Source organism: Rousettus aegyptiacus, unplaced genomic scaffold (assembly GCF_014176215.1).
Source record: "Rousettus aegyptiacus isolate mRouAeg1 unplaced genomic scaffold, mRouAeg1.p scaffold_m13_p_13, whole genome shotgun sequence".
Classification (NCBI taxonomy): Eukaryota; Metazoa; Chordata; class Mammalia; order Chiroptera; family Pteropodidae; genus Rousettus; species Rousettus aegyptiacus.
Window position 1 is genome coordinate 35,130,178 of NW_023416288.1, and position 10,460 is coordinate 35,140,637.

The window sequence follows — 10,460 nt, forward strand, 5'->3', positions numbered from 1 at the left end:
CATTCCAAGGCCCTACCGCCTCCTTTTCTTCTCCCTTCCTCTCTCACCAACACTTCTGCCTTCTCTTCTTGAGACCCAGCTCCCGCTTTTCTAGGCCCAGCAGTCCTGGATAGCAGCCGGCCTGGGAGGAGTCAGACCCACTTGGCAGACAAACTCTCTCCCAAAGAGCTACAGTCATTTATCTGTGGATTGCTAGGGCACCAAATTTTTTGCCTCTTCTTGCTGATCTGATCCCCTACCTTCCTCTATCCTTAAATGACACTTGTTTCTAGAAAACCACGCAGAAGATGATTTCAACACAGGTGACCATACTGCACAGAGGTGCAAGAGCTAGCTGGAGGACCCAGGGTGGTAATAGCCATAGAGCCCTTCCTGGGCTCTCTCCTTCCGAGTGGGAGGTGTCCGAGAGGTATATCTGTCCTCCATGGTGAGCCTGGGAGATGGGTTGTGTGGGAAGGCCCAGGAGATCACCTCATGTTTGTTCTCAGGAAACCAGAAAAAAAGTCTATGAGCAGATCAGGGCTAATCTATCACATTTCCAGATGCTGCTCTGAGGCAACACTGAGGTTACCATGAAGTATCTGGGACCCCCCCCCCCATATCACTGCCAGGTGGAGGCAGAGTTAACTAATCCCCTTGGCTTGGCGAGGCACCCACCTGTCCGCAAGCTCCTCTATCCTTCTGAAAGCACAAAAGCATAAGAACAGGTAATGCCTTGAACTTGACCTTTTCGTTGGTCTTGACCCACAGGTTCAATCCTCAGAGGTCCCTAAACATCTGAAAAAGTCCACATCCTTCCACTGGCCTCTGAGGGAGGGCAAAGCATAGAGCTCAACTGAGGGTCTCAGACACCCAAACAATCTGGTTATTATTTAGTTTAGTGAGTCCCAAACTGATGGGAGAAAAAGGGTTACTTCCTTTGAGAACAATTATTTTTATTGTGCACTCATTAGAGATTTTTTTCCCCTACTGAGGGGGAACAAATGGGGTGAGGGGAACTTTGAAGGGCAAAGCCCTGGTTCTCAGCGTCTGCCTTCCATTCTTCCTGCAACTTCGGCCCATACGGGTTTTCCCGGCCCAGTGTGTCTGCAATAAAGAGGAGAAATGTGGGTGGCCAAGCCAGAAGGTGGCCCTGGGGTCTTGGTCTCCACAGCTGTGGCTCACAGGAAACCCCATGCCCCAGCTGCATCCCAAGACAGTACCCCAGGCTTCTCTGTTTCTACTCAGCCAGGATCCATGGCTCACATTCCAGACTTGAGAAGAGTGAGCCCCTGTCCAGCCCAACCCTGCCCTAAGCGTCTCTGCCACATGCCCTGCTAGGCAATTCTGCGAGGTACCTAACCACAGACAACCCCTTCAGCAGCTGGTGTCCCCTCAAGGCCCTGCTCCATGGCACAGCCCTAAGGACAAAGTCTAGCTTTTTTGTCTTCTATTAGAAAAAAAAAAAAAGACAAAATCATTTGCAGGGCCTCTTTGAGTCACCTGAAGCAATAAGCTCAGCGGCAGACTGGGCTTACTCTATTTGCTGACCACTGGGCCTGATGTGGTGACCTGCTGCCGGCAGGGGCTCCCACACCTCCAGAGCACAGGGAGGGGGTTCTTGGGGCCCAGGAATCAGGAATTTTTACCTTTGGCAGAGTGCACCTCACTTCTTGACCCAGATTTTAAGCAGAAGAGGAAGAGCATCAAAGTTCTCACCAAAGGCCTGCCACACATTGAGAAAGCGGGCTTGGACTCAGGGGCTTCAAGAGACACTCCCAGCGGGGTCATTGCTCCCCCATCTAATTCCTGGCCGGGTGGGCCCCACTGTCCTTGCCTGAGCCCTTGTTTCTACAAAAGTTTGAACTGGATCCAGCCACCTCTAACCTCCCCACGTTGCAAGGAGCTACCTCTCAGCGGGGCCAGGCTTTCCCGGGCTCCGAAGTCTCCTAGACCCCACTCTTCCAGGACTCCACCGAGGCAGAGCCTGGGCCCTCCCTGGCTGCGAGAACTCAGTAGGGCTGGGGGCTACCTAGTTGGAAGCCAAGAAAGATCCCTTCCTCCAGTCCACCAGCCCAGACTATCAGAAGCGGCTTGCCACCCCAGTTGTGTGTCCTGTGCCTTCCTGTCGCCTCGGGTGGGTGGCCGTTGCCACCGATCGGCGGCCCTGACCCTGGGGCGGCCATGGCGCCGAGGACTTGACCTTTGCAGCTCCAGAGGACGTCGCTCTCTGAGCCCGCAGGACGGGATTCCGCGGTCTCCAGCTTCTTGCACCCATCAGCAGCCCGGCCAACCGACGCCCGCTGCGCCGCTCGCCCCCACTCCCCTTTCCATTTTGCGCAGCGTCGGCAAGCCCGCAGCCGGAACAAAGCCCTCAGCGATGCTCTTGCCACCTCCTGTCAGAGCTCCTGTCCCCAGCTCCCCGAGGCCAAAGGACTCGGAGCTAAAGCCAAGCTGTCTAAGGCCCTCCCTCCCCAGCACCCTCTTCTCTCGCTTGACCGCAACCAGCGCGCCAGGTACGACTCTGGGTACCAGCCGTGCCGGCTTCGCTCGTGCGGGGTCCCGGCCTCGGGCTGCGGGCGGCGCGGGGCGCAGCGAGGCCCGAGGCCGTCTCCCCGCCGCGGCGGAGCCCCGCGCGGCAGCCCAGGCGCGGGATTTGGTCGCTCGGATCCCCGGGGTGGCCCTGCGGGCCCAGCTCGCTCTCCGCGCCCTCGGATCTCACCCCACCCCGCAGCCGGGGGTGCGGAAAGCGGAAGTATTTGGTAGAGAAAAACACGGTTTCTTTTCAGCCCGTCTCAGCACCCCCTTTTAGAGAAAATGCTCCTGTCAAGTTTTATTTCCCGTTGCAAACCACCTTCCACGCTGCCAAGAATTAAGACCGGGAGAGATTAAATACCCGATTATTCTCTTGGGGAGGGAGGGGCGGGGCAGAAGAGAGCACCCACACAAAACATTCGTTTCCGTCGGCTGGTCCCCATCCCCGAACGCCTGCAGAGGCCCGCGAAGGCCCGCTCGGCGGCGGTGACGTCAGCCTGCAGCTGCGGGGCGACCCGCCGGCTCGAGCGCGCGACCCTCCCGCGTCCTCCGGCGCTGGCCCGGGGGCGCCCGGGCCTTGACCTCCGCCTACGTCCCGCTGCACGCCCGCAAGCCCCGAGCGAGGCCGGCTCTGGGAGGGCTTGAGCCTCCATTTTGAGTAGAGGGTTCATGAGGAAGAGTGGAGGATTTTGAGCCTCTTCTCGGTCCCCGACGGGCGCGACATCAGGCAGCTCTCTGTGTCCGCAGCGGCGCTTCTCCGGCTCACGCAGGTCCCCGCACCTGGGGCGAGCCCCGCGCCGCCGCCCAGCCGCGCGCCAGGGCTTGACCAGCTCACGGCGCCGTCGTCCTGAGTCCTGCCGGGTGGATCCAGCTCTTCAGCGGCGCTACCGAGCCAGACAGAAATGAAATCGACTGTGGCAAGGCCTTGGCTGCTTTCACGGAGGGATTTTTCTGTGTCAGAGTCTCTTTTCTTCCCTTTAAAATCCAATTAAAAATAGCAAATGTCTTTCGGGCATTTGTCAGCGCTGCACAGATGCGCGAGGACCCAAGCAGCAGATCAGAAAGTGGGTGTTTTCATAAAGAACGAAGCCGGCTGTTATTTACCCGGAGGCCTAGCAGATGAAAACTTAATTATTGTGTGCCTGTCTTAAAACCTAGGCATAAATCTCCGCAGGCCTCTTGGATAACGCTACATTTTTTGCTTATGAAAAATGGGACGCGAGCGACTCGCTGCTCATTTCTCGGATTCTCCAGGTCTCGGGCTGCTGACACGCATTCGATCAACTTTAAAGGACTGCGCATAAATCAGCGAGCCCCTAGCGTCTCCTCCGTAGAGTTCCGCAAATCCAGAGGGGCGCCTCTGACCACACCGGTCTAAGGCTTAGCAGTCCCCAGGGCGGCCTCGGTAGCCGCTCGAGAATTCGCAGAGAGGACACGAGAGGCCGCATCTTCACCCCACCCTCCAAACACATTCGGCAGGGTGTAATCTGCACATATGTTACACGGTGAAATTTGTGTCACCAGCTACCTGAATACATACTATCACCCTCAGCTGAATTGCACTGCCTCATGAATTTTTAAGAAAAATTTCAATTCGGTTGAATTTTTAAAATAATAATTTCCTTTCCCCCCTTTCTTTCTTAAAAACAAATTTTTTTTTGAAACTCATACAATTTAAATTAATGGTTTCAGCTCTGCATCAGGCAAAAATAGTGGTGAAATGCAAAGTGACGTTTTACAATCACTCACTTAAAATACCTTAATAAATTTGACAGTGTTAAGAGCAAATGGAAAAAATAGTTTTTTTCTAAATCATATATATATATTTAATATATATATATTTAATGGCAACATGACAGGCCATTACAGGATTCGAAATCTTTGTTAATTAAACAGATGAAAATGGTGTCTAGTTGTTTCCATATTTACTATGTCTTATTCTAAAAGTTTCCTTTTAGAAAACAATATACTTGAATCAGCTATTCAACCACACGATCCCAGTGTCTTTTGTCATTTTTCTTATACGGTGGCTGGCATCCTCTTAGATGTCTTTTTTTTTTTTTTTTCCTGAAGGTTTAGACTACTTGTTATTTGGTCATTAGGGAGCCATCATAATCCATGCTTACTTCAGGTTATCTGGTAGATCCACGGGAATTTTAAATAAAGGGAGTTAGGTAAAATCAACATTACTAACAACAACTATTTTTAGAATGGGGGGGGAGACCCATCTGATATATCTTCTGTCATTAGTTTCAAAAACTGCAGGGAGGAAAAAAAAAAGGAAAAACTACTACTTTACCCAGAGTTCCTGCAGTGGCGATGGCTTGTGAAAGGGGCGGTATTCCGGCTGCAGAGCTGCTGTTGGCCTCCTTCCTAGGCCTCAGGCTCAGAATATTTCTTACATCTAAAGAAAAATATCCCCCATCAACAGAAGAGTCCCCTTTGGAGCTGTTCATAAACACACAGTTTGATCCAGTTTTCAGGAGACTTTCCACCACTTTAAACATTTGGGGAGAAATTTGTGACTTTGGAATGACGGCAGCTCTTTCAGGAATGGTGTGCTGGTGCACGAGACTTGGGAAGGTTGAACTGAGGCATCATTTTTATTTGTTTCCACAAATAGAGTGAAAATCCTCAGGGCAGCAAAATTTGATTGCACTTCACAAGGCCATTCCATAAGTATGTTCCAAGACTCTATTGTTTTTGAGATAGCTTTAGAGATTCTTTCTATAAATGTCCATTTGTAAAGAAGCTCAAAATCTTCAGGTTGGAGAGGTTTCCATCAGCCAGGTTTGCAACCAATCAATATTGTTTTCCATAAAATGATGAATACGGTTCTTCAGGTTACAATGACTTTCCCCTAATGTAAAGATGAAATTAACCTCATCTCAAAATTCTACATTCTAAGGATCCTGGTCCCACCAACATTGAAATACATATGTGCATAGTATGGATTTGACAAAAATACATTACCATATGTATATGTGTACATATACATTATACACACACACATACATATGTATTACTTATGACTAAACACAGCACCTGATGTGTTGTTAGGGGTCAGTAAGTCATAGATATAATACTTATTATTATTATTGTTATTATTATTATTATTATTATTATTATAGTTTTAATGGTGGCTGTTAATGTTAAATGTATATATTTCTTCCACAAATCAATTGGCAAACTCTCAAACATCAGTATAAGATTGCACGCAACCCAGGAGCAGCACTCGGCTCTGAGCTATCCAGGATAGCTCTCCTTCTGCATCCATATTATGGTCATTTTGTAGATATGAGGTCTTTAAGCTCTCATACTGGCCTCTTAAGAGGTGGGTTTCTTTGAATTTCTGAGATGTAACTCTAGAACTCTAGAGTTAGCAGGCATCTGAAACTTTTTATTTGCCGTATAGACTCCCCTCTAGCTCTAATTAGGATGGTAGACCACCTTGGAGGGTGAGGGCCAGGAGAGAATGGCTATTTAAGAACACTGCTTAGATTGTAACAAAAATGTACAGCTTTAAAAGCAGATCTGCAGAAATCTGATGCAGAGCAAGTTGCTGTGAAAACAAATTGAACTTGGCCATTAAAGCAAAGGAGCAAAACAGCATCAGGTAAAGTACATTTTGTACCTCAACTTCTAGAAATCATCTGAAATTACAAAATATCGGGTCATCAGTAATGAACGATACTGTCTCTGTACAGATTCTACAAATAAATATACAAGCACACACAAGCACGGAAATACATATATGTATACACATATATGATATATATTCACATATTTACAAGCACGTGTATAACTTACATATATTCAAATTTACTCCAACTAGAGCCAGAGAAATGAGTGCTAAATCTCTAAGAAGTCAAGGAGGTAAGACCTTTTCCATTCCCTTGAAGCTGAAGAATTACAAGGAAGCTTGTCAACGCGAGGTGGCGCCCTTGATCTACTAATCCTGCCGAGGCCAATTCATGAGCTGTCAAAAGTCAAGGTCACAAATTGTCTTTTTTCGTCAAGGTCAAGGTTTAAGGCCTTTCCTAGTCCTGTCATTTCAACAAATATCAAAACCTGCCCTCTCAGACACATGCAGACCCAAGCGCGGATTTTAATATACGACAGCCTGGACATCACTGATACTAAACAACTGGTTTTCATTTTCCACAGGGAGCCTGGGAATTTCTACTATCTCTTCCTCCTTTCTCTTTTCTCCTTTCCAGAATACCTGACACTTGAACGTTTTTGAAGCAGTTTTCTAAATTTTTAGGATTTTAGTTATGAGAAATTTCTCCCTTTGCTTAAAAAATTGGTAGCAAAACTAAAGCTAAATAATAATAGAAAAGAATGGTCCTTGGTTTGCATAGGACAAGCCTGCTCCTTTTCTCTCTGTGCGGTGCACATTTAGCATAGGAAAATAATCAGTATTTCCTTCAGATTTTAATGGCAGTAACTATTTTATTAAGGTAATGAACACCACTATAGCACTATCTACAGGTCTAAAGTTTTTCATAATTATTTTTAGTAGAAATATTTGGAAAGCAGGTGCACAAGTACATTTTCACAGTGTGCTGAATGTCTTTATTTACAAGATAGCATTTTATAGTGAATATGAACAAAATGAATGTGCTAATTGAAATAACTGCTTGATTAAAAATGTGCTGTGAAGATGAATTCCTAAGCTTTCTAATGCAGTCTCATAACATAATAAACAAGGAAAAATACTAATCCCTTAATAGATCAAAATATAGAATGTAAACATCTAAATGTTTAGGGGGAATGGATTTCTGTTCTGAGTTTTCTAAAAAATAAAAAAGGAAAATTATTTCTCCTGCAAAATGTTTAGTAAATATTTGGAAATAGCAATTTAAGTGAAAAAGTAAATGTATTTAAACCAAAGTCCACTATGTTGGGGTGGGACCTCTCGGGAGATCTGCCATAACGTGAATTCTGTGACTCATCTGATGCTTTAAATATTTTAAAAAGAGATATCAAATCCTTCAGAAAGTAAACAATACCAGGGCAGAAAACAGTCCAAATGCCACAAAATGTGCTTGTTATAAGCAAATAAAAATTATTATGAGAAGGACATTCCCGACCTGGGGTTCCCTTGTAGCCTCAGAGGCTCAGCTGGTTGTATTTACTACCAAGACAAATGATCCTGGGAAGAGCTCTCTCTCCCTTTCTCCCTTCATAGTAAATAGTCCCAAATCATTATTTAAGTACCTTCTTCTCTTTTCCCCTCTAAATTTATACATGACATGTTTTGCAGAATATACAACAACGGCAGGATTCTCACTAAAAATTACCTGAGCAGTCACTTAACATGCAAAGGGAATGGCAATGGCAACCCAAGGACAAGCAGATGTTTACGACAGCCGCTTGCTTTTGCAACCAATTCTCGGATTATTAACCATATAACATAATGTCCTAAAATATAACGGTCACATAAATACTTACAAGATTTCAGTAAATTAGTAACTTATCTGAAATTGCGTATTTGGGGGTTGACATTTGACTCTAGAGTTTGTCACTTAATGGTCTGGTGGGGTTGGTGGAAGGACTGGCAGTCTTTACCATTTCTTAAAGTTTTAAAAGAGTTGTAGATTCCACCAAGGAGAAAGAGATCTCCCTTAGACAAGCAAACTGCCAGTGCCTCTCTTTCTCTTTCCCATTCTTCAATTATTATTAAGCATTATGATCATTATCTGGGTAAAGCAACCAGTTCTGAAGGTTTCTTCAAGTTGCCCTCTTGCTCCACTTTTAATCCATTAACTAGTGGTCTTCAGTTTGTTGATGACTTTTTTCTCTTTGACCCTCCTGTTCTGGAACCAGATTGTAACCTGCCGCTCGGAGAGATTTGTCGTGGCTGATATACGCCTCCGTTTGTCCTTGGTAATGAATTTGTTTGTAGCGTATTCCCGTTCGAGTTCTTTTAATTGCACCTTGGTGTAAGGGACGCGCTTCTTTCTCCCCCGCCTGTAGGAGCTGGCGTCTGAGGGATGAGAGACCACGTCTGGAAGATAGGGAAGAAGGCAAGTTACAGAGGGATCAGACCCAGGCAGGACATAGGCGACAACTTGATCTGAGCCACCCGCCTTGCAGTCCCGGACGCCCTTGGCCACTCTCTGCACAATCCAGCCCTCCGCCAAAACCTGGAGGCTCGGTGAAGAGGGTGGTTAGTTCTGCGCTAAAATGAAATCGTCCAGGCCTCCAGTGACCCTTCCAGGCTGGCCATCCAGTCCGTACAGCGCGCTGGGTTCGCTTGATCGCCTGGACTAGCGGCCCACACATTAGCGCTAGGCTCAGGGGACACCGGTTCTATGCCTAGCTCCTCTGTATTCCCCAAGCCCTAACTAACACTTGACGCTTCTACACTGAAGCCACTTTTGAGAGAACGAATACGGGCAATTTGGTAAACCGTTTCCAGGTCAATTTCCCATCCTTAAGCCGATGTCAAGGGCTAGGGAGGGCGGGGCGCAGAGGGAGAAGGAAGCCAGCCAGGGTCCCAGCGAGCTTCTTTCCAGCCATCCCTCACCCAGAGAGAGCCAGGAGCCAGTCCAACTCAAGCGCAGTATGGGCAGCGCCAGTCAGCCGGGGCCGGGCTCCCAGGGGTGCAGCGCCGCTAGGGCAGGCCAGGGAGAGACAGTAAAGGGGCACCAGGGTGACCCGGGAGCGAGCGGAGAAGCTGGAGGGGAGCCGGAAGACCGGGGCTGAGAAGGGGGGCGCCATTTACCGGGCAGAGTGGACTTCCAGAGGTGGGGAGGCTGCGCCTGCTCTTTGGGGCAGTACATTTGGCCGTTCCAGCCGTTGGGCAGCGCCCAGGGCTGGTAGCTTTCCATGGGAAGACCCAGGGGCTCGTGGCGCGACTCGCCGGGGCCCCCGAGGCCGGGCACCACAGGCATATCCAGGTAGCCAGGCACGGGCTGATGGTGGTGGTAAGGCCCGGGCGCGTAGCCCTGGTGGTAGAAGGCGAACTCCTTAGCGCGGGAGCTGAACTCCTCGGCCGCGGGGCCAGCGGTATCCATGTACTTGTCCGCGAAGGCGGCGGCGGCGGCGGCCGAGGCGGGCTGCGCGCACGACTTGATGGCGTTGGGGTGCGGGCCCATGCGGGCGCACGGGTAGTAGCCGCTGCCGAAATAGCCGTAGGGAAGCGCCGCGGGCCCCGACGAGCTCTGCGCCGCCGCTGAGCAGGGGCTGCACTGCTTGGCGGCCTCGGCTCCCGCCGGGCCCGCCGGGCCGGGCCCTCCCGAGGACGACGCAGCCGCGGCCGCGGCCGCGGCAGCCGCGGCGGCAGCAGCGGCGGCAGCGGCCGACGGGGGCGCCTCCCCGGGCGCGCTGCTGTAGGCGGCCGCGGCGCCGGGCGCCAGGGGCGCCGGGTGCGCCATCAGGTTGCGGCACTGGTTGGCCGCGGCCGCCGCCGCCGCCGCGGCCGCCGCCGCCACCGAGAAGTTGCCCCCCGCGGCCGCGGCGGCTGGGTGGGGGAAGCCCCCGCCCCCGGCCCCGGCTGCCGCAGCCGCTGCTGCCGCCGCCGCCGCCGCCGCCGCCCCTTCCATGTTCTTGTTGAGCTCGTCGGCCACGAGGCCGCCGCCGTTGTCGTAGAGAAACATGACGGTGGGCTCGATCCAGCGGGGGTGGAGGAGCACGGAGGCTGTCATAGCCCGAGCCGCATGGAGAAGACCCCAGTGGCGCTGTTTTAAAAAGCCCCCAAGAAGTGAAGAGCGCGCCGCGCGGGGCCGGGGCCCGAGCGAGGGGGGCGGATCGCGCCCCGCGGGGTCGCGCCAGGCGGCCGCCCATTGGCCCGCCCCCCCTGCTCCGCCCACGGCGTATGCAAAGCGGGCGGCTCCAGCCCCGGCTCTGGGCTGTGCACCCGCCGTCCGCGCCGCCGCCCGCGAGGTCCCCAGCGCCAGCGCCCGCCGGGCGGCCGCGTACCGTTCACCCAGGGGAGA

The 10,460-nt window shown here is 50.8% G+C and overlaps 1 protein-coding gene across 1 annotated transcript; it reads right to left on the bottom strand.

Moving 5' to 3' along the window:
- Positions 1-7,035: 7,035 nt before the first annotated feature.
- On the bottom strand, positions 7,036-10,192 carry HOXA13 (homeobox A13). The gene is made up of 2 exons (XM_016135912.2): positions 9,248-10,192; positions 7,036-8,527 (listed from the first exon to the last, which is right to left on the bottom strand). The coding sequence occupies exons 1-2, from the start codon at positions 10,167-10,169 to the stop codon at positions 8,283-8,285; spliced, it is 1,167 nt and encodes a 388-aa protein (XP_015991398.2). The 5' UTR covers positions 10,170-10,192; the 3' UTR covers positions 7,036-8,282.
- Positions 10,193-10,460: the final 268 nt, after the last annotated feature.